At 41.2% G+C, this 24,990-nt stretch overlaps 1 protein-coding gene across 22 annotated transcripts in view; it reads left to right on the top strand.

Moving 5' to 3' along the window:
* LOC146987830 (calcium-dependent secretion activator 1-like) overlaps positions 1-24,990 on the top strand; it is a 77,153-nt gene that overhangs the window by 24,489 nt on the left and 27,674 nt on the right. For all 22 annotated transcript variants that reach the window (XM_085777240.1, XM_085777232.1, XM_085777239.1 and 19 more), the window contains exons 4-13: positions 6,321-6,401; positions 6,619-6,852; positions 8,598-8,719; positions 14,554-14,665; positions 16,349-16,488; positions 16,880-16,946; positions 17,591-17,699; positions 17,817-18,029; positions 24,258-24,394; positions 24,479-24,666. In XM_085777240.1, the coding sequence (XP_085633366.1) occupies positions 6,321-6,401; positions 6,619-6,852; positions 8,598-8,719; positions 14,554-14,665; positions 16,349-16,488; positions 16,880-16,946; positions 17,591-17,699; positions 17,817-18,029; positions 24,258-24,394; positions 24,479-24,666 (1,403 nt within the window). The remainder of the gene's footprint in view (positions 1-6,320; positions 6,402-6,618; positions 6,853-8,597; positions 8,720-14,553; positions 14,666-16,348; positions 16,489-16,879; positions 16,947-17,590; positions 17,700-17,816; positions 18,030-24,257; positions 24,395-24,478; positions 24,667-24,990) is intronic.

The raw sequence follows: 24,990 nt of genomic DNA, 5'->3' as shown, positions 1-24,990 counted from the left end.
TAAACACAAAGAGTGACAAAGAGTGAAAATAGTCATCATGGGTGATAATCCAAATAGGCTACTGCAATCAATGTGTAACCAACATTTCAGCAGTAAATGGACAAAACAAAATGTAAAAAAACATAAAATAAGGATTAAATCCCACACCGAGGTGCAGAGCCCCCCAGCCATGGGACAGCACCCCCATGGGTTAACCAGAAACAGCTCCCAGTGTGGCAGGCCCCCATGGCGAAACACTGGAGCTAAAAACTACAGTGAAATACAGTAAAAGATATGAAATAAAGTAAAATACCCTTTATCTCTAATGACTTGAGATAATCTAAACACAGCCAGATGAAAGGCATTGAATTAACCATGTACTGTAAATAGAATAACATACAATAAAGATTAAATCAGATAAAAATGTTAAAAGAAGGATAAGATAAAATAACATGAAATAAAAATAAGATAAGAGCATAAAAAGAGTTAGAGAAATCAGTTAAAATCCTGATTAATTGATCATTTTATTTATTTGATCAACTGTTGCCACAGGAAGTTGATGAACCACCCATAAAACCAAAACAGTGGCCTCCAAAAAGTTTCAAAGGAGTCATATATCAGTGTTGTTACCGACAATAAAAATGATGAATACGGATTTTAAAGCTTTACAAATTACCTGGAGAAAATATAATTATTCTCCTGTAGAATGACAGTGTTTTGGCAGCTATGCTTCAGGCTGATTTGTCCATAATGATTGTTTTGTACAAAATGTCAAAAAGAAAAAAATGATGTTTATCATAGTTTCTCACTGTGAAAGGATAGGATAGAAGGCTTGTCTGATAAATTACAGTCAAAACTTGATTATACTCAGCTCATCGTCAGACATGCAGGAACAATTAATTAACTGTCAAATCAAACAGATTATTTCTCCATCTATCCACTAATCAAGTCATCGATAAATCATTACAGTGCTTGGAATATTAACACTGATACAGTTTGTCACGCTGAGGTTTTAAATCATTGATATTTATTCACACCACTACTGACTTAAATAATTCCCTAATCTCAAGTGCTGGAAGTCAAAGTAAGAAACAAGCACATCAGAATGAGACCCCCCCCCCAAAGAGTCATACTGTAAATCACGGCCTGCGGGCCTGCTGGACTGACAGACCATAGTCAAATCAGTGTTCCCTCTTGACAGACTTCGAAGGAACACCTCTTCCCTGTTCTTCTCTAATTTGTCTCGTCAGCAACTGTTAGTTGGGAAATGAGGCCTGAGCTCTTCTTGGTTTTAGCCTGTAGCTGATATAATTGTGTAATGGAGCTTCTTCGCTGCACACAGGATTGGAAGAGGATGAAAGCATTCACTGTGCCTGCCCAGCCACCTCTACAGAGAAAAGGCAGCGGTGCTGAAGGTGAAGGTTGACTGCGCCTGTCGAAAACTGTATAGTGTTTATTATAAGGTTAAGTAATAAGAATCTAGTTGTTGAGATCCCTGCCATTTATAAAACCAATATTTCCTAAAGCTGTCTTTAATAATGTTACAAATCACCTTGTTTAAACATTTTTTTCTTTAATCCTGTTAGTAAGTGATTTGGCTTTAGGCTAGCATGGCAAATGTGCTACCAAACAGTTGCCTGTACGTATATGCAGACAGTGGACACAGGGCCACATTAATATTTATTAGGAGTCATGTTTCAGCTGACTTGACAGATGTAAATCCAATATTCACTCTCTTTTTAGCTCTGTTTTGGTTTCTACTGGCTCCTGGGGGAAATATCTGGTTCTTTTTTGCCGGGAAGTGCTCCACTACATGTCCACCAGCTGGTTGCCACCTCTCAGATCTGTAGCCCAATTTTACTTACCCCCCTACAGGTCTATAAGAGCTTTTTTTGGAAGATGAAAACATCTGGCAGCTGTGTCTGGACATGATGACTGCGAGAGGGGGGGGGGGGGGGGTGAGCGAAAACAGTTTCGGGGCCATAAAAGCAAAATAACACCGACGCCCTTTAGAGCTGAAGAGATGATTAGAGATGATTCTCCCCTATGAGTGACCCTTTCATATTACGTAGTAGTCTGATATAAATTAACTGATTTGCACAGCTTCAAACCAGATCAAAAGGAGACACAAAGCAAATCTGTCTGTCTCATCTCTTATATCGCCCCAATCTGGAATGAAATTCTACTGATTGGAAGCTGATTAAGATGTTGAGAGAGAGGGGGGGGGGTTGGTACTGTACAAGCTCATGAGTACATTTTCTAATTAGTGTGGTTTGCGTGTCGTCCTTTTTTTTCTCACACTGCACTCTTTTTATTAACACACACAGACACACGTAACAGTCACAAACAAGCGAGTCTAAATATAGACCGACTGCTTTCCACTCTTCAGGTCCCATCCAGCTCAGATGCAGCCCTGCCTGCCGCCGCCCCGTCTTTGTTTTCCACAAGAATCCGCCCCCTGGCTGGGGTTGTGCTGTCTGCTGCTAATGTCTCAGCATCCACCTGGGAACCTGTCATCAACTGGGGCCCTTAACTACCAGCCCCGCTTCTGCTCCGTCACCTTTAACCTGCTGTCAGCTCGGCTAACGCTGACGCAGCGTCACCTTTATTTAGCCGCGGCGCTCCTGTCGGCCGTGGTGACGCGGAATGAAACTCACCTTTTTTAAAAGCCGGTTTTGTTTCATATTAGATTACCTGTCCACCTACAGTATATCGCGCCTGGGCGCCATTGACAACAGTGACCTTTCAGTCGTGGTGGGCCTGGTAAGATTAGGGTGCTGTGGGGCTCGGTAGGAGGTGGCTGTTAGTTGACACATACACACACACACACACACACACACCCACTGACCCACACAGCTTTGCTTCCTCCCACTGCCACGACGCATCTTCGCTTTTCACTCCCGTCGAGGCAGAGTTGGGAGTAATAGAAGAAACCGGCCCCATCCTCCTTCATATTACATGCTTCAGAGACACTCCTCTCATGTTAGCCATTTTGCAGACCAGCTGCAATCTGAACACAGTCACAATGAGCAGTATTAGCTTCTGCTGCACTGTTAAAGGTCCAGTGTGTAAAATGGGGTGAAAACCGTGACATCCAGCATTCAGATTCTACATTGCAGCGCTCACTCACCCCTCCTGTCGGCAAAGTGATGGTGGCCTTCCGTTCGGGCTGCCGTACAAACATGGCAGTGCAAGATAGCGATACTCTCTAAAGCAAGACCCCTGTTATGTAGATATAAAAGAAGAATTACAAGGCTACGAACACCAAACAGATTTTATTTTATAGTGATTATACACTTATACAAATATATCCATGGGTAGTATATTCAGATTTTGCCAATAAACCTTGCCAGTTATTACACCCCCGGCATTTAAATGTGATTAATTCATCATGCATCATGAACATGAATGTTAGCCTACTCACTGTTACTCAAAGATTTCTTCTTGCGGCGCAAGATGGCGACACTCTAAGCAGTTCTAAGAGTTCAAATAAAACGCAGGATATAAAAATATCCCAACTGGCGCATCTTGATTTAGGTTTTAGGTCTGTTGTGTACATAGAAGAGACGGGAGGAGTGCAGGGTCAAAACACTGGTGGGTCAAGCTGCTGGATTTCCAGGCATGGCACCGACAGTACTTTTGGCATTGCTGGCGCCGCCTGCAACCCAATAGCACCCAGAGCCGCGAGTGTTTAGACAGAGCGCAGGATTGTTAGCAGTGGGGTGGGTGTGTGTGTGTGTGTGTGTGTGTGTGTGGGGGGGGGGGGTCTTTCAGGCACAGCTTAGGCACAAATCACCCACAGTCATGGTTGCGTTTGAGTGCAGTTTTCTGCCGTCGGACATGGCAAAGAGAAAAAAAAAGAGGAAGAAAAACTGCTGGTGAGACTTCTCACCACAGGATGCTCACCACTGTTCAAGTGTCACTGCGTGGCAGCACAGCACTGAGTACTACAGTGCTGCAGTTCTGCTGCAGCTGGTGGCAAAGTCTGATTATGTGCTCTACTAAACAGGAACTCTGGGTTATGTTGCAGGGTGGCTGTCCAGTGGCCAGCACTGGTAACACACAAGACTTGACAGTTCACACGAACTGTTCTCCATTTGAGAAGCCATCTGGTTGACATCATTTGATATTTTATAAAGAATTTTATTTTTTTATCTTGTGTTCATGATCAGTAAACAGAATAGATGGGTGATGCAGGAAGAATCAATTTTAACCATAAAAAACTATTTCAATTCTTGTAAGATGAAGAAGCTCATCATTCCTTACTACGTCCATCAGTCCTTTTCTCCCCTCCATGTCCTCTAACTTGGGGCCTGACTGCTGCGTATTTTCTCCTATCAAATGAAGGGCTGAGAATCACATGACAGCCTGAAAAACAAGGCTCTTTAATGCAGTAGGAGTGGGTGAAATACCATAAGACACACAGAGGTCGGCTCTGGTGCGTGGTTACAACAGCAGAGGACCAGAGGAGTTTAAAGCACTCTATCTGACAGAATCAGGTGCTCCACTGGACAGACAATGCAGACATAAAATAAAACCTAAAAACAAGTCTTCCTAGTCACATCATGCTTCGTCTGCCCTCATGAAAGGTAAAGGTAAAGGTACTTTATTAGTCACATATACAGCTAGTACAGTGAAATTCTTTCTCTGCATTTAACCCATCCCTGAGGAGCAGTGGGCAGCCACGGTGCGGCGCCCGGGGACCAACTCCAGATTATGAGCCAGTGCCTTTGGTCAGGGGCGCTGACTGGAGGAAGGTTGTCTCGACATCCTCACAGTTCTGTCCCAGGCTGTGTATAATCATAACATATAAAACAACACTTGCCGTCATCTTAGAAATTGTTTAAAAAAACACAAACTTATTGTTGAGATGCAGAAATTTACAATAGATATATAAACAATCATTAAAATAATATGTTGAATAAATTATGATTTTAATTGTTATTTATCCAGTGACAGGTACACATGAAGAGCCTCACACTGGTCTGCATCTCACCGTTTCTGCTCTGCTTTCTTCTCCTCAATGTTAGTTAATAATAAAATCTAAACAGATAGAAAACTCATGAATTATACAAACTAGATGGCTTGTGGGGAAAAAAAAGTTTCAGTTCAGATATGCTCTTTTTGCAATCCGACACATTTTATACTAAAGATTTGCTTCCTCCCACAAAAACTATAGCATCTTGTTTTACCCCAGTTTTAAAACAATGTGTCTAACACTCAAGGAGTCTATAATGAAACAACACTGGGAGAGGTGGAGTTGCTCATATTTCTCACTAAGAACTCATACAGCACAGAAAGGTTCGCAATTCCCTAGGTACGCCGGCGCCGCAGCTACTTCTCAATTAGTCTAACGTCCTCATAGAGGGAAAGGTGTTGACTGGTGAGTCACAGCATCACATTAGACAAGAACTAGATGTTTTGGCTGCGGGAGCAGCTGTGAAACATACAGATGCATAGAGCAAAAAGAGACATCAGCCCTCTGTTCTATTTCCTGGTGTCAGCTAATATAAAACTCTCATTCATTATTGATGTGAGGGAGCCATGAATTTCTCATGGCTTTTCATTACTCCTGGGCAGGAACTGGGCGAACAGATGTCAGGAATCTTTTGCCCTGAGCTGATAATGTCAGCTGTAAAATAGTAATTCTAATAGTATATTCAAGTCCAAGCCTATTCTTTTAATCGGTCCAAATTGATTTGCAGATAGATCTTTGTTTTCATTCTCAGCCTGACCATTGCACAGAGCTGGATGTTCAGACTACAGATCGAAATTGGAAACAATCCAAACTGGAAAAATGTCTCTAAACACAACATAGTCCTACCAACCTATCATACACCCACTAAATAATCTGTTCGGTTTTTTTTTTTTTTTAATAAGTAACACTACTTCATAATTTTTCTTCATCCTGCTACATGGAATTGCATCTATTATCATTTTGTCAATAATGTATGAATTGAAAATGCCCATGCATGGAACCAATACAAATTAAATTAAATGTAATAATACAATTATTGAGGCTCCTAATAAGGATGAGAAAATCTCTATCCATCCTTCACACCAGCTCATTTCTCCACGGAGAACAAGTGATATGCACATGTAACAGGGTTAATGTTTATTTGATACGCATATGAATATATAGAACATACTATAAAGCTATGCATCATGACATTAGAAACAAGATAAATGTATTGTATGTTGCCTTCAAGGATCTCTTGGATTTGCCGTATTTCCTGGGGAGATGGATGAAGCCGGGAGCTGCGGGTGACCCTTGACACCGGCCTTTGGCTGTGTTAAAGCACCGTGACCTCACTGACCTCATCCCTTCTGTTTATCAATAGCTGGACAACCTTGATGAGCAGGCTGCGCAGATCCGAAGAGAGCTGGATGGTCGTCTTCAGATGGCAGACCAGATTGCCAGGGTGAGTCAGACTCAGTGGGGGGCTCAGACTGTTTTTAATACGCTTTGTTACATGGTTAACATGTCATTAATATGGTGTAACATCACAGTGTGATCCACCACCTACAAATGAAAACACAATTTTTCATAATAATAATAATAATAATTCAGAAGAAGTAATTTTCCTTTTGAGATTTTGGTTGTTTTCATCAAATCTGTTGTCTGTGTGCTCTCTGCAGGGCGGTAAGTTCCCCAAATTTGTGTCTAAAGAGATGGAGGCCATGTACATCGAAGAGCTCAAGTCTTCAGTGAATCAGCTGATGGCCAATCTGGAGAGCATGCCCGTCTCCAAGGGGGGGGAGTTCAAACTCCAGAAGCTGAAACGTGGACACAACACCTCCATCATCGACATGGGTCAGGAGGACGAGAACACGCTGTCCAAGTCTGATGTGGTCCTGTCGTTCACTTTGGAGGTACGCTGCACGGAACCAGAGCGTAGTAGACAGTAAATGGGTGTAAAGTTTGATTGACTGTTATTTATTTCTAACTTAAACACATATGGAGCAGACATTATCCCATCTAAACATCTATAGTCGTGCATCAGAGCTGTCATCAACTACTTGTCTCCAGACTAAGTATAGAAGCAGATAGCAGACATGTACAGGGGGTCGAACAGACGCTGTGTGAAGAACAGATTTGACACACACACACACATACAAAAAACCCATTTACCTGCTCTTTAACAGAGAACGTGAGTCATCCTGTTATCAGCTTGTCTGAGATGAGCAATCACACCTCATTCCTTATGATGTGGTGCTATTTCAGACACAGGAAGTACGTAATGTGCCAAAGTATATGACACCGCTCCTCTGCTCTTTAACACGTACTTGGGCACACGGCTATGGATCTTTGATGCTGGAATTATTTTCAGAATAGCTTCAGTTTTACGTGAGGTGGCAATCCCACTGTGTTTTGGTGAAGACTAATTTTCAAGTCTGTTTAGTTTCCGACTGTTTGGCTGCAGCAGCTGTCAGGAATCCCTCAGCAACAGAGCAGGAAACCTTTAGAGAATAAGGCAGGAATCAGCTGTGTGTCACAATAAGTCATTAAGCAGTTCTGATTCCTGTTTTAATTTATTTTGTTTATTTATATACATATTTTTTAACCTTTTAAGACCAGGTAGAGGCTAGACAGGCCAGACAGATAGAGTCCAGAAGTAGAGAGTCCAGATAATTAGGAGGGAGTCACCTGTTAAGTAACGCACATTTCCTTACAGTATATTGAAAGCCTTGTCGGAATGGTGGGATGTCGGAATGACAGCATGTAACCCAGGGGATGTAGCCTATTGTAATTAATAAAGTTATATTTGATTTAGATTTGACCATCCTACTGGTTTTAGAAATTAATTCATATCAGTGTTGCTCTGATGGTCCAAATTAAGACATCTATTTTGGTGGTTTACTACATAATGCACAAATTATTACATTTTCTTCATAAAAAGGTGCAACACCCGCAATTTGTAATGATGCAAAATGTAACAACTTGTTACAAAATGCGGCAAAGTTTATTACATATTGCGTTCAAGATTTTTATTACAAAATGTGGCAGATTATTACAAAATGTGGCATTATTACATAATGAAGTGAAAATGTATTACATTATACACCCATTATACATAATGCGGCGTTACAAGGTGCTAAACCAGCATGCATACTGTATATAGGCCCAGTGCGCTGTTAAACTGTATATTAACAGCGACAGTCAAAGTAAATACGTGGATCTGGTGAACGCTTCCGTTCATATGCTCTGACAGCATATATTTCTGCCTTGGGTCGTCCTACAAGGAATATACTGTACAGTCGCAATATAACAGCTCCCCTTGGCAGTGTTAATAATGTATTCACTCAGTGATTAAAGACTTAATATAACATCTGATGTGGCAGATTATTCCTACAAGCAGCTTTTACGATCGAGAGTTTCAATTTATGGGATGGGATGGATACAACTATTACGGGCAATGTCTACATTTTTGCAATATAAAAGCACCAGCTACAAGTGTGAGTAGCGACTGAGGCTGAGGAAGTATGTCTCAGATTTCTATGAAACTGTAAAGATTTTCCACCTGCACATCTGCTGTTGACTGTTTCCTCTATGACCTCTCTCAAGAGATGAATCACTCCTCCTCCACCACCTTCACTGAGGTGTCTGTGCTTCCCAGGTGGTGATTATGGAAGTTCAGGGGCTGAAGTCTCTGGCTCCGAACAGGATTGTCTACTGCACCATGGAGGTGGAGGGGGGCGAGAAACTCCAAACCGACCAAGCGGAAGCATCTAAGCCAACGTAAGGGGCCTGTGAATGCATGTGTACACACACTCACCCACGTTTATTTTCTTCACACTCTTTTTGTCAGTGGGCCAGTGTGGGCTGTTTTCCATTATTGGTAGAATTGATAATCTACTCATTCTGCAAGTGAACCCAGCTCCCAGAACACACCAGTGACCCTCATCAACACCCTATATCTGTGCATCCATGTGACATGGCTCCCTGTTATATTTGAACTTTTTTTTTTAAATACTTCATTTTCAATTTTTAAAGGGACATTGTGTAACTTCTCCTGTTATCTATTCGCGAAAATCGATTAGTTCGTTCAAAAGTATGTTTTTCATTAATCAGCAATCCCCCCCATCAACAAACTGAAGTGTTCCTTTCAGCTCTGAATTAGCTGTTCATATCATTCATATCTACATGGAGCGGGTAAGCTCGGTGCTGGCTGCCATGTGGTGTCGCCATGTTTTTACGTTCAGTGGCAGCGTGACGGTAGGAAACCACGGAAACTCAGCGGAGACACCGGAGCTGTCGGCTCAGGTCGAGGTGGCGTCTGTGAAAAGTCACCGCGGTAACGCAGTGAGGAGGAATGGAGCGTTACACTGATGCTGCATTCAAGTGCAGTCGGGCAGACGGCCGTCGGTAACGAATCAGATTCTAGTCACAGAGGTCGAGAGAAAGCCGGTAAAACGTGGGTCAGGTAAACAATACGACATCACCATGACAACATATTGTCACGTGTATTGTTTTGCCTCGTGCTGACAGACCACTTGTTTACATAGAGGCTTGTTTATGCCGTTACGTGCAGTGGCTGTCTGCCGTCTGCCGTCTGCCCAATTTCACCTGAATGCAGCATGAAAAATACGATTGAGTTGCTTGCGATATACAACCACAACGCTAGATGGGAGTAATTCCTACACAATGTACCTTTAACTTGACTACAAAACATGTTCTACTCAACAACAAAGAGACCTAAAAGAAAGAGGGGAAAAGGAAATTAAAGTTATAAATCTATATAAATTGACTTAGATTGACAGAAAAAACATGGTTGCAGTAATAACCCCTTGGTAAAGTACCATATTAAACGTTCGCAGGTCAAGATCACGATGTGTGGGCTGATGTGACACTGTGCAAAGATGGCTCCCCAAATTCTCACAGATCTGTTCTGCTCATTGGGTTTGTGCAGGCGCAGTCTTTCCATTTGAATAACAGACAACATCTCACTGAGCCAATGAGTGAAGGTGGTTGGAGTGGTAGATTTCTGGTTAGCCACCGCCATGTTATTTGTACTTTGAGTTCCCAATCAGATTTTTTAAGACATGACTAAGATGTTATTAGCACAGTTTATATAAAAACCGTTTTGGTATTAAGCTTAAAATGTTTAGACAAGTCTGAAGTGAATGCATACTGGTTTAATTTAATTTCAGGTCAACAGAAAATAAAATCAAAGGACTATTTTTTATTGTTTTGTAGATTCTTACATCATGCCTAATGTTTTTCTGTCCCTACACAGTCAGTGATTCCATTACTGGCAGTGACAGTCAGACTCTAGATGGAGACCACTTTCTAAATCATTTCTTTTATCCAAAGGGAAAATGTTATTTCAATAATTCTAATTATCTTCCCAATAATTTAACTGTTATTTTTAAGCCTGTACAGCTGAGATTCTGCCCCATTCTTTTATTGATCTTTGGTGCCTCCTGTGATTTGCTTCCGACACCCTGAGAAAAAGAAAATACACTCTTGAAACTTATTGCGAGCCTACGCTGCCAAGTTCTCCTGCCTCTCAGTGGGTTCTTGGCAACAGTAAAACACTTCCAGTGTTCGCTGATGTGTCATTCCCTCTCCAAGGCACTTTGCATGTGAGACACCGTTTTTAAAAAGAAATGGGACCGTGCAGCTGTGCACAACTTCAATTGGCTTCTTTGAACTCTATCAATTATTTTGGCCCACAGCAGCAGATTCTGCTCTCGTAGTCACACAATATACCTGCCGCTCCTGAAACCTGTATTTGAGGAAATATAAGTTTAATAAGAATCTGGGCGTGTGAGTCTTAACAGCAAATCCCTAATCCTGTGGGAAAACAAAAAAAATTCTTATAGCCTCGACTTTTGTTAAAGCTGCTTGAGTCATTTGTGATTCACAGGCGGGAGATTTCTGACTCAGTCGATCAAGGTGCGGAAATTCAGTGTAATCCAGAGTATATTAATATGAAGTGGTGTGGTTCGTTAAAATTCTTCCCCCCTTTGCACTTTCCCAACAGTTCGCATGTGTCCTAAAATACTTGTCGCCTTGCATCTTGTTAAACCAGTTCATTAAACCCCAAATAACTGTGGTGTCCTAGCGAAGGAAAACCTGTCTTAAATCAAATACATCTACTTTTTTGTGTGTGTGTGTGTGTGTTGCACAGTGCGAGACACATGAGAAAATGTCCATGAAACATTCATGCAAATATGAGCTATTTTAAGGCCCAGATGTCTTCCTCTGATCTCCCTAATTCAAGAGCCATTTCATGATTGTGAGAGATGGAGGACATGAATGAGAGAAGAGATTAAAGGAGAACAAGGCAGAGGAAAGTGTGTGCGTGGGTGGGTATGTACACATAGATAACACACTTAATACACATGAGATACACGTATTAATGTACATAACACTGCAGGTTATTTGCATACGGTAATTGCTTGTATTTAGTATCCGTTCAGGCTGATATTTAACTTAAATTGTGTGTTTGCACTTTACTCTGGTTGATATTGTAGTGTAAGCCTTTATTCTGAAAGAGCCGTGTGCTGCATTTCCTCAGTGAAAGGTTGTTGTTGTTATTTTTATTCTAATGTTTCGATTAAAACGATAATGTTACTACTGTCTAGTAATTCTGCTCCCAGGCTCACAGTGGCTTTCATATGTTTTGGAGAAAGAGCTGTGGGAGCACAGCACTGTCACATCCATTAATAGACCCCAGATTGATCCACAAGGTCACCTTCATGCCAGCACAATGCTCCCATTTGAAATCCAGCTCCTCCTCGCCCGGCCGCACCAGCAGCTCCTCCGCTCGGCACACGTTCCGGCTGCAGTGCCTTTACGTACATTAAGTTGCAATTAATTATGAATGTTTGAAGTGGTTACAAGAAAAACAGCTTTCCAACAGTGAAAATTTACACCATGTCCTCCATACCTCAATGCAGAGAGAGAATCCAGGCATTGAGGCTTGTTTTCCTAAGGCTGCACGTGGCAGCGTGAGGTGCTGGCAGCCGCAGATAGCAGCGGCATGCAACAAAAGCCCATATATGTTGTGTAACATGATTACAGTCAACTGTATTCTCCCTGTACTTTTTGCTTTTAAAGGGATATTTCAACATTTTGGCAAATTCATCATCCCCATAGCAGTAAGTTTGTTGTCTTTAATTGTCGGTGCAAGAGGTTTTTCGATCGGCGGGGCAGAGATACAAGCTGCTCAGCTAACGCTACGGAGACATATGGTATTTGTGACCTGCACATTCGTCACGCTATGAAATAATAATGGAACGTTACGAGATGGAGTTGTTTTCAAGGCAACTCTGTAGCTGGAACTACATTTCAAAAATTTCATGGCTGCTCGGCAGAGTGACTTCAAAAGTGTTCAGAGTATTTACTTCATGTGTCGTAATGTTACGTAATTATATACATACAGCTTGTCCATGAAAGCATTTTTGTTGCTGGATTGTGTATTTGATGGGTTTGATGGGGGAAACCCGGAAATATCATATGAGCAGCTTTTATCTCTGCCCCGCTGATCGAAATACAGCTTGCACCGACAATTAAAGGTAACAAACCTATGACTATAGAGATTACGGTAATGGGCAATTTTCCAAAATGTTGAAATATCCCTTTAATCCATTGAGTTTGTGAAGTCAGTTTAGTCATTATTAGTAATTTGCACTAAAAGGATCAAGTTACATTTTTTTCCACATTTGCCTTCTAATGATATTGAGATGGCCATTTTTGCACAGCTCTAATCATTCCTCTTGTCCATAAAAAGAGGCCCGTCTGACAGTATAGTTTGACCATTTGGGGAATATGTTTATTTGCTTTCTCACCACGAGTCTGATGATCAATAACACGTCTGTAAGATAAATCCAGTGCAATCAGAAAGTGTTCAGACACCTCGTTTTTTTTCACAGTGTGTTATGTTGATGCCTTCTGGTAAAATTAAACTAAAACATTTTCCTGGCTCTCAATACCCCATATATTGCTAAGTCATTAAAAAGGAGAAACTGAAATATCACCTCAACATAGGTATCGCCAGTTTTTACTCGGTACTTCATTGAAGCACCTTTGGCAGCGATTACAGCTCCAAGTCTTTCAGGGTGTGACGTGACGAGCTTTGCACATCTGGTTTCGGGGATTTTCTGCTTTTCATCTCTGCGGGTCCTCTCGGGCTCTGTAAGATTTTCACATCTCTCCAGAGATGTTCGATCAGGTTCAAATCAGGGCCTTATCTGGGCCACTTAAGGACATTCACAGCTCTTGTGTTGTCTTGTCTGTGTGCTCAATTCACTGCCTCATCGTTTGTCTGGTAGTTGAACCACTGGTTCATCGGAGGCCCTGAGCCTTCTCAGTAGCACTGATACAGTAATCACTAGCCATTATCACAATACCAAATACGTGGCATGAAAAAAAAGAGAGAAGATTCTGTGAACTGAGCCAGACAAGTTATAGTCTTTTTAGCACCACATTTTGTCTTTGCGTCATACACTGTCTGTGTGAACACCAAGATGTATTTTGTTCCAAAACCCACTTGATTCAACTAGCTCAGACTGCTGAAGACTTGTCTCTGCTTCACTTTCACAAACTCTCTCTCACAAGGGCTGTATACACAGGAGGATAATGCCAGTGACAATTCCAATAACTCTTAAAAGCAATGTGGCTGCGAACTTGAATGTAATGAGATGTGCTGTCGTTGTTTGGTCTCTGTCTTTGAGTCTTTTTCTATTTTCTGTATGCCATTACATTTATTTATAGGTGAATCAATTTCCTTCCAATTTTCTTTAAATGTAGTTTTAATGTGCTTTATGCCATTTGCGCAGCACTTTGAATTACCTTTTACATTTAAAAGATGCTACGCAGATTTCTTTCCTTGCTTTTGAGGGATGCATACAATAGGGAATAAATTAATACAGCACACTTGACAGCAGAGGTTAATTTTAGCCGCTAGCAACTCTGTGCCACTCTCTGTTCCAGACCCACTAAATAATTTTGGCTGATAAGACGGGTGTTTTGTTGAGAAAAAAAAGAAGAAAAAACAGAACTCTTGCCACGTGCAGCCTTAAGGATGTCTGGTGTATAAATAGCAGTTTTGCATTTAGAACAAGTGACAGTGAGGCAGAGGAATAAGATGTGCGTGCTATCTTCTGTGGTTTTATCCTGACTTTGACATGCAGAAGATCTGTGTGACTCTGCAGTATTTTGTCTCCTATAAAAGGCTTCTCAGTCAGTCCCTTATCATCTTTCATCTATGATAAAAAGATATACTGCTGCTGTGTGTGTGTGTTGGTCCATAAACACATAAACAATGTGTTTTCTCTCCTTTGCTGTGTTGGCTGTCAGCTGCCATTTCAAGGCCATATTAAAGTATCTCAAAACAGGGATTATATTCCTTTGATTTATGTTGTTTACCCAACTTTGTTTTATGTGCTGTGCTTTTAAGTTGGAGAACCTTTAGAGGAAGGTGAGAACACTCTTCCGGATATTAGCTTTTACTGACAACATGGAAGTTTTGCAGTGACGATCGCTGCAGATGAAGACGTCGTGTGTGTGTATACGGTGCTGTCATGGAGTCTAACCTCTGGAGTGGCTTTTGTTGTGTCTTTCAGCTGGGGGACCCAAGGGGACTTCACCACCACACACCCTCTGCCTGCTGTCAAGGTGAAACTGTTTACAGAGAGCACAGGGGTGCTGGCACTGGAGGACAAAGAGCTCGGCAGGGTAACACTCATTTTCCTACAGTATACTACACACATTCTCTGCTCTCTACTTCATCACTAACTCCACTGTAAAAATCAAGAGTCGCATGTCACGTAAAGGAGACCTTAACATTACTTAGCACAAATACCAGCCTCTTATGGTTGATAAATACAGTAAACAGAGAAACATACAGGTGTGTCTGAATAAAGTAGAATATGATGGAGAGGTCATAATAGTGGAGCTACTGAACCAGATAGAGACCATTTAAAGGCTCAGGAAATATTTGTAGGTGTTTGGAGTTAATCAGCTGATCAGAGTGGGACACCATTATGTTACAATAGTTAACTTTTTCCACTATATTTTCATTTTCGTTAAAATCAAATTAAAAATAAAGACAGTCTGTGTGTACTGAATCTATAGAATAGATGAGTTTCACTGAAGTTAATTAAACAGATTTTCTTATACTCTTGCAAATAAATTTGAGATTCTGGCTGTTCTTGATTAGTCTGTTTAAATTCACACCATGATTGTTGCTATGATGTATTTATATATCAATATTGTTTTGTACACTGTATAAACTGTTTCAATTTTGCATAACCCCCCCCCCCCAAAAAAAAATGCTTGCATGTTAATGCTTTGGCCATACATGCGGCGAACCTGACGACGCTCAAAGCGAAACGCGTTGTTCGCTCCTGATAGATAGTAGAGTCTGTGTCAGTGTGCGGTATGAGTTTCACTATTTGAATTGAACTACTGAAATAAATGAACTTTTTCATGATATTCTAATTTATAAAATTGAGCCTGTACATGCCCAGTCCTCAGATTCACAAGCACTTCGTTGTAAGTTTGTGCATCTAACTTCAGCTGAAGCTGGAAGTGTGACGTTTGATTTAAATCAGGCAGACTTGTAAGTCTCTAATGCACTGATACATAAATGTGATTCAGAAATAACCTTTTGAATTTTTTTTCAAGTCAAACACAAGGTCAGCTTGTCAGAAGCAGAAAATATTTTGCTTTTATTAAGTCTTAACTCTTGCCCATCTAAATTAGAATTTTTGTTTTGAGTATTTTCTTTTGATTAAAATATAAATCAGTTCTACTGCAGTGCTTATCTGTAAGAATTTTTTTTTTAAAAAGAACATCTTTTCCCACTGCTAACGACAGATTTCCAGGTTTTTGAACATTATTTATATCTGGAGTGTTTCTGACTGAAGTGTAGAGGGAGCAGAAACTTTTTTACAGTTCTCCACCGTGCGCTTCCCTGAGGTGTGAACGTGTTTGGTGGCTGTGATAGCTGGTTAAGGAAGGGTGGTGTTGCTTGTGCGCGTTTGGGCCGACGCCTCTGTAATGGTAGTGACCTTGGCTACGACGAGGCTCTTTGATCTCCCACTGTAGCAGCGTTGGCAGGAAAGCAGGCTTCCTCAAAGCTCTTTAACTCTGCAAAGAGAGATTAGGCCTCTTCTTCGGGGAGGCAGAGCAGAAGCGCCGCTCTGCTTCTCGTCACTGACTCGTGTTATTCTTTACACTTTCAGAAAATATGACACACAAACACACACACACGAGCATAAATCACCAGGCCCCGACACACTGATTGGCGTTGTCGAGCGGTGCACACGATGAGATCAAAGATGAACCTTCTTGATGTATCAGCGTTGGTAATTATGGTATCTGACTTTATGTGATCTCTTTTTCCTTTGAGTGCAGGTTGTCCTCCACCCAACCCCTAACAGTCCCAAGCAGTCAGAGCTCCACAAGATGACTGTGACCAAGGCTTGCCCCGACCAAGATCTCAAGATCAAACTGGCCATACGCATGGACAAACCACAGAACATGAAACACTGCGGGTAAGAGAGACGCGGCCATGCACGTGTGGTGACGTTCCCATGTGCCTTTAATCTTCCATGTCTTTCTCATAGAACTCCAGCCCTCTCAGCTTCTTGGCCTCATTTCTAGTCACGTACCATGGAAAAATACTGTGAAGGGCACTACTCCCCCTGGTGGATGTTAGTGTGTAGTTAAAAATGTAGTTTTTAATTAGATGGTGCCAAGAACCTCCCAAAAAGCATTGAAGGCTCCATTAATGAAATTTCACTATAAACAATTTATTTCTGTAGCTAACCACATTTCTCCTTTATTTCTCCTTTGTAATTATAATGACCTGCGTCTGTGTGCCAGATATATTTAATCCTCTGTGTTTGTCATGCGTCCTTGTGTGTGTGTACAATGTTTTGACAGGTATCTGTGGGCTTTTGGGAAGAATGTGTGGAAGCGCTGGAAGAAGCGTTTCTTTGTCCTTGTGCAGGTGGGTTATCTTTCTAAAACAGTGTCAGACTGAAAAAGCGGTGACACCTCTTAGTTGAGGTCATCGCTCTTGAGGTTTTTAGCCCATTAGTTGGCTTTAAAGATTTAAACTCACTGAGTCACAGCAGAGTTCTTCTCCTGGCTATTTATATGTACTGCCAGTGTTGCTGCATTTTTTAATACACAGAATTATACAATTTTTTCATTGAAAAAAGTGCAACACCTTAACCCGCATTTTGTAATAATTTGGTGCATTATGTAACAACTTATTACAAAATGCAGCAAAATTTATTACATGTTGCGTTCAAGAATTTCATTACAAAATGTTGCAGATTATTACAAAATACGGTGTTATTACATCATGAGGTGAAAATGTATTACATAATTTCATAATGCTGCACTACACCGATTAAACTACACAAATATACACGTCGTAACATCGTTACGTAATGTTATCTACTGCTCTATTCATTGAATGCACATGGCCTGGGTGAGGGTTAGCAAAACAGCAGAAAAGCTAAACTATGTTTAAAAATACTTAAAAGACTATTACTTGAAATACCATTACTTGACAACAATTCAGAATCCAGTGGTCTGACGTTTTCTGGTGCTGGTTGACATGATGGTGAATCTTCTGCTCCGTAGGTGAGTCAGTATACATTCGCCATGTGTAGCTACAGAGAGAAAAAGGCAGAGCCACAGGAACTTCTCCAGCTGGATGGATATACTGTGGACTACTGTGACCCCCAGCCAGGTGAGACAGCATGCCTACACAACTAGAGGTACAGGTACATGTAGATATTGTACAGGTACATGTAGATATTGTATATATAAAATGATTGACATGTACTGGATCCTTCCTCTGCCTCAGGCTTGGATGGTGGCCGGGCTTTCTTCAACGCAGTGAAGGAAGGTGACACTGTGATTTTTGCCAGCGATGATGAGCAGGACCGCATCCTGTGGGTCCAGGCCATGTATCGCGCCACTGGCCAGTCCCACAAGCCCGTCCCACCCACTCAGGTCCAGAAACTCAACTCCAAAGGGGGTGCCTCGGCCCAAATGGACGCTCCCATATCTCAGTTCTGTAAGTAGCCCGGAACACAACACGGTCACTTCAGCTGAAAGCAGTTTCCATCCACAAAGCAGTGAAAGCTCTAACCCATAAATGTCTCACGCCATGCGTTCCACACTGCAGTCACAAAACATGCTGATAGAACTAACACACAAGCACGCACACACATGCCTTGATCTCTCACAGATCCCTCCAGCATCTGATGGACCTCCACTCATTGTCACCACTCCCACAGTGTTTAAAGGTGCAATTTCATGCTATTCCATCAGTCTGTTCACAAGGACCCGTAAACGACTATCATACAGCAGCAGGATATGGCGTGCAAACTTTGTATTAAAAAAAAAAACTAAATAGGTCACCACACATAAGATTTGAACATTCAAGCCTGCTGGGGTTGAATCCAGACTGACAGTGCCAGGGTGTGCTGCTCTTGTCCTAACTGTGGGCCTGTTTCAATCCACTTGTAGCGCTAGAGGGCAGCTGCGAAGGCAGACGACGGCTCTGAGACTTTTTCTCAGATTGTTCCCCTCCTTAACTGAATGACGGCCAAGCCAGACATGTTTAAAGTTTTAACCGAATCTGTCACTGTACTTGCACCTCTAAGCAGCCCACAGCTCAGATAGCAAAGCGAAGGTAAGACTGTTACAGTAGTGTGGCATCTGTACCAACTTCTGTTGTAACCGTCTCCTGTGTCCCCCCTCCTCATTAAAGAAAGGAATACAATATTTTTTTTGTAAGTATCACCACAAATTCAGCCAGCAGCGCTTTTCCTCACACAATCTGTATCTACTTTTAGATTTACTTCTTCGGCCTATTCTGTCAATCATTTCCTTCTTACTCTAGACTGAAAGATTTTGTTTTTGTTCATAACAACACTAACCTTTCTAACTTAATGTCACATTTTGCTTAACAATCCACAATAATAGATCCTGCTATTCAGAACAAAACTTATTTTTGTGTGCATCTTTTGACTCCACAGATTAAGAATAATCTTTTCCACTTCTTACTAATATTTTTTTTCTCCAATTTTTTTCTCTCAGTAGGAAAATGGTAGAGAAATTGGCATTCAATACAAACACTTAAAAACTGATGAATGGTTACAATTATTATTTAAAAAAAATAGCAGTAGTAATAATATTAGTTGTAAAAAGCCCCAAGTTTATGTCACTCTCTGTTAATCGTATCATGATGAAGATTTCTATCAGCTACATGAATTGGACCAGTTACTCAGAATCCTATTACATAAATTCTATGTTGTTTCTCCATTGGTTTCTTTGTCCAGTATGTGATCGTTCTTGTGGTTAGTTGACGCCTCTGATGCCAGCTGTTGCCATTCAAAGCCTCCTCACAGTGGCACAGACCTCCTACCCCCCTGCCTGAAACATTGTGGCACACCACGCGTACATGTTTCACCCCCTGGTGGTCTTGAATGGCACTGGGACCATAACATAACACAGCCCTCCTGACTCTGCTGCAGTGGAATGACGGAAAACAAGAGTCCTATGAAGGTCCTGAGTCATCCACATAATTTATATGGATGTGGCCTAAGGTTTTTTTTTTTTGTTTTTTTTACCAGTTTCTTACCAAATAATGGATTAGTGCATGTCACAAACCCCAAGAGTTCTAGTTAATGTACATCAGATCAGTGTGTTGGTCTTTCTTTATGATAAATTGTACAGAAAATACAGCATATTACATACTGATCAAAACCCAAAAGTGGCTTAAAGGGGCACTTCAGCAATTTCCATAGAGTTGCAGGAGTAGTGTGAGACAAAATTAGGACTATAAAAGATGCTGAGATGTTCTGACTCAGTCTCAAAGTCAGTAACACAGGTCTTTAATCTGTCCAGTAGTCAGAGATGCCTACTGTACATTGAATATCGAGTCAGCACTGGAGGCTGTTAATAGTCCACAACCTCAACCTAATTTAGCCCTGATGATGTTTTGATTTTACTCATCTGCCTGTTTTCATTACAAAGGCACAATTTATATTCAAAATAATACATTCGATAAAATCAAAAACATCACATAATATGCAGTAGAAACAGAATTAATAGCAAATCACTTAAACATCCACTGAAGCTTCAGCTCTGCTCGAGAGCAAGAAAATCTGTGAGAGGTACAATAAACACATCTGTGTGGAAATTCTCTAATTAATACATGAAACAAACATAAACCATATGTGCATCACCTCTCTGCATTTTTTTTTCCATTGTTTGAATTTTGAACATGTGTTTTTTTAATGACGTCATCTGGTTGGGCCTCCTTCTCCTACAATAGTTTGAAGGCAGAAAACACTTCTAACTGTTCATCTCAGTGAATCCCACTTCAATTTTCCATTTAATTTCACAGTTTCTCTGGACATTTCAGTAAATTTTGTGCTACACTTGTATGGAAACCAACATTCAGTCCTACTGAGCATTTCAGGTACAATGATCCTCATGTAAAGTGAGTGGAGTGCTCCTTTAAAGCAGCTCAGCCTTCATTACTACGACTCTCATTGTTGTGAACAGCAGTACTATACTGTGACACCTCAGGTTCTTTTAGTCTTTCCAGGACCTTCATAGTCTCTTTCCTTTTAAAAAAGACACCGGCATCTTTTACACATAAAAGTGACTGTTGGGGTTTACTTGGTTGTGTAGGTGGATGTATTTGCCAATGTCCCTTTTAAAAGTGAGTCTTCTGTTTGATCTGCAGTTAGACTGAGTGACAGTACTTAACGTGCAGCTCTCGACTCCTTAAGTACTTGTCCGGAATCCAGAATAAATAAACTGCAGTGGAGTGATGAGGATCGTAAATTTTCTCTTCCTCCCTCCCTCTCTCTCTCTCTCTCTTCTCTCTCTAACTCTCTTTCTCTCCTCTCTCTAACTCTAACTCTGTCTCTGTCTCCCTTCTTCTCTCTCTAATATGGCTCAGCATCTGTTGTCGAGTTCACATATCCTCACATGTACTCACACACCACCACCCACAAACTCTCATGTTGGTATAGGTTGTTGTTTTTGAGTTGTGTTTTCTTCTTCATGCTTTGCCTGTACCCTTCTTGAGTAATGCAGCTGCTAGGTCAGGGTCTTTCGTGATTGCTCTCCTCCAGCCTTGTTGCTAGTCTTTATGTTATTCTGGTTTGTCCCTTCTTACCCTGCTGTCTTCTAGCTGGACTCAAGGGTAAGTGCTTCCCTGTAGCCGGCACAGCTCAGATAATCCCCGCTGATTATCTGACAAATGCAACGTTCTATCTCTCTTCTTTCCCTCTTCTCCTTTTTCACGTCTCGCTTCATGTCTTAAATATTAGTTGATAACTTTTTTTGTTTTCGACGACCTCTACTCGAGGATCCAAGTATAAGCATCCATTCGTGCCAGTATAGGATGCATGTATTTTATTCTAAGAACATATTATTTGACTCAGTAATGGTTAAAGTTGATATTCAAGTTGTTACTGCATAATTGCCTTCTCTCTTTAATTCATATTGGTGATGGGACCCCTCAGAGTAAAGCTATCTGATAACAAAAGGTGACATACAAAATAAACATTTGTTATGTAATGACATTTTTATTTTAATATACATAATTTAAATGTAAATTAAAAGCAGCTGAGAACAAACTGATGATTATTTTATAGCAGATGGATGAGACCTAGAAAACCTGACATTTATTTATACATTCATTCAAAGTTAGAATTGGATTACAGTATGAATGATGATGGCAGCCTGGGATGTTTTGTTTTATAACATATGTATGTAAGTGATGCATGAGTTCAGTTAGTTTTGACACTTCCTAAGTGTTGATCATGCTTTACTTCAGAGGGCTCAATTGCTTTTAGTTCTTTTTCTTTGAACTTCTCTCTGTGAGAGTTGGCAAATATGTATGCGGAGTATTCTGAATGCCAAAGACAAGGATTAGTTAATGCCGCCCCCTTCTTACGCTAAAATACTCCGGTCCCCCCTCCCCCTCCCCTCCTTCCTCCTACAGTAGATGGGCTTGTAGATAGAGGCTAGACCGGTGTTACACCTCCAGAAAGGAGAGATCTCATTTTGTTTTTTTTTGATTGCCTTTTGTTTTGCCTGAATAGGAGAACACCTGTGTCATGTGTCCATACTTTTGTACAAATACAGGAGTTTTCATTCATTTCCCCCATCTCCCAGAGAATGATACAGTTTTTACCTCTGTCGGCTTCATGCTATCTACCCATGTACTTGCACCAAATTGTATTGCTACCCTATTAGAGTTCTCCGGTAGTGGTATGCCTGTTAGTGTGCTCTGTAGAGATCATGAATACACTGCAACATATTCAAGTATTGTCAACTTGCAAATGCGTAGAGAAAAAAAAAGGAATGCCAAAAAAAAAAAAAAATGCAAATTTGAAAATGGGTCTGCAGATGTGCATGACATTTAAAAAAAAGCTCAATGAAAAGTCACAATGTACTCCAGCATGCGATAATTTATAAATGTATGCAAAAGCCTATTATTCACTTTTGGTAATTTGGTAGTCTTTATTCATGGTTGTAAATAATGATCAGAACGTTATTGTTATTGTACGTTATGATAAGGTTAATGTGGTACCGAGTTTATTCTGGACTTCAACTCCCATTTTCTCATTTGATCCAACCAAAGGAGATATAGCCCACTCACTGTGTGTGTCACAGCCCAACCCCAGGCACCTTCTCTTCACTCTTTGGATGTCTTCACACTATCTCAACGACACTCCTCCACCACATCACTTCCTTCCTAACTCGTCCCTGAGTGAATCCTCTTCTTCTTCTTGTCCTTGGTTTCCTCTGGCACTGTCTTTGTCCCATTCAAAAGGTCGTCTCACCGGCCTCACCTCTCCTGACATTAACTTCCTTCTCTACAGACTTTATGTGTGAACTGTCCCACTCTTTTTCTCACCATGACTTGCAGTACCTGTCCCGTCCTCCTTCCTTGAACCATCTCTGTCCTCCATCGTCCGCATTTCACTCGTTGCCTCACAGGTTTTACTTCTCAGATTGGAGTAAAAATAAGCACATCTCCTCAAGTGTGACCCTCTGTAGTTTCTTTCTTTCCTTTTTTTTTTTTTAGCAGATTTTTGTGAATGTTTAGCACCCCTCTCCCCCTCCCAACTCACTGACCAGGAGGTTGACAGATGTCAGCTGTTGGTACTCCGGCCCTTCCCCACCCCAAGATTAGACCTCCACTTCCCACCCTCACAACCCCCTAAAATCATCATCATTCATGTCAGTGTCTCATGGACATGACACCTGTCACTCACACATAGGACGTGACGTGCATCTATTTTGTATCATCCTTGTCCACATGATTTTGTCTCTGACAGCTTTATTGTTTACAGAACAAGAAACTAAGGTCAGTTTAGCTTGTAGATGTTTCCTATTTTCCTAAAACAACAGTTTATTCCACCGATGTGTTCATCACCCATATTCACTAAGGTTTCATTATAGGTTTCATTACATGTTTTAACACTACTAATATTCTTTCTTAATCGAATGTCAAAGAGCAGGTTTAGTGTTTTTTTGAAAATCAGAACATTCTCTTGACAAAGAGAAGGTCAATGGCAAAAGTGATGAAGCAAGACAAACATTAAAAACAATGCAGGTCCTGATTTTCCAGGACCTGTAACTGGAGAGAAATCTGCAAAAAACCTTCAGTCACTTCCTTTTTTTATTTTTTACAACCTTCTTCTTGAATTAGCATTTGATACTGTAGATCTACAGTGTGTCCAAATGAATTTACACTTTTGCCATGTTTGTGTCTTTTTTTTTCCCCCCCTAGCACACGTCTCAATATTTGTCAGGACCTGAGTGACGTTCAACAGTTGCGAATGGCAGAATCTATTGAATACATTAATCAGAAATGCATTTGATCTTGTCCAGCAGCACTTTCTTCAAACATGTTTTTTTTTTGGATTTGTTTAAAAAAAAAAAAAAGTATTTCCCCTGCAAAACATCAGGGAATGGGACATACAGTATTAAGACTCATGCATGCACATACAGTAGAAGCACCCGTCCCTCTGAGCTTAGCTTCAGATCGAGAGAATCTCATCCACCAATACATCAAATCTCTTTACGCTGTCTGACATAATGCAAGTTGACAATGTAAGCTGTAAGTGTTTATAATTTGCCCTTAGAAGTAGCCAAAAAAGAATCCCTGGTGTTTCTGTGTTGTGATGAAGATTTGCTATCTGCCTGTGCCTCACTGATGTCTTCTCCTCTGAACCATGTGCTTTTCCCTGTGCTGTTGGCTGGATAGACGCTGACAGAGCTCAGAAACATGGCATGGATGAGTTTATCTCCGCTAACCCCTGTAGCTTTGACCACGCCTCGCTTTTTGAGATGGTACAGCGGCTCACGCTGGATCACAGGCTCAATGACACCTTCTGCTGCCTGGTGAGTGTGACGGCGTGGGCGCATCTATACTGCCGCTGTGTGCCTGCAGTGATGAAAACCCCCATCTGTGTGTGTGTTGTGCAGGGATGGTTCAGCCCGGGCCAGGTGTTTGTCTTGGATGAGTACTGTGCCAGGAACGGGGTTCGAGGTTGTCACAGACATCTGTGTTACCTGCGCGACCTGCTGGAGAGGGCAGAGAACGGGGCTATCATCGACCCCACTCTTCTTCACTACAGCTTCGCTTTTTGTGCTTCCCATGTCCATGGGAACAGGTGTGCCCTCATCCCTTCTTTTCAAATATTTGTGCTTTGTGAGTAACAGTGCTGAACCAGATTGTGACACAAATGATAGATGATGATAAAGATAGAGTCTGTAGGTTTGTTCATTGCAGTTTGTAAACACAACATTGAAACCTTCTCCACTTCGCCCTTCAAAGTTCTTGTTTGACTATGACAGTGACTGGACGCTGTCAAGCAGGGAGAAATTTACCAGCAGTGATGGGAATAACGGCGTTATAAAATGACAGCGTTACTAACGGCGCTACTTTTTTCAGTAACGAGCAATCAAAAAAGTTACTGTTTTCCCCTTTATAATGC

Source organism: Trachurus japonicus, chromosome 5 (assembly GCF_045865225.1).
Source record: "Trachurus japonicus isolate A0001 chromosome 5, Traja_1.0".
In the NCBI taxonomy this organism is placed as follows: Eukaryota; Metazoa; Chordata; class Actinopteri; order Carangiformes; family Carangidae; genus Trachurus; species Trachurus japonicus.
The sequence above is the reverse complement of the archived record's forward strand: the minus strand, read 5'-3'. Positions and strand labels throughout refer to the sequence as shown.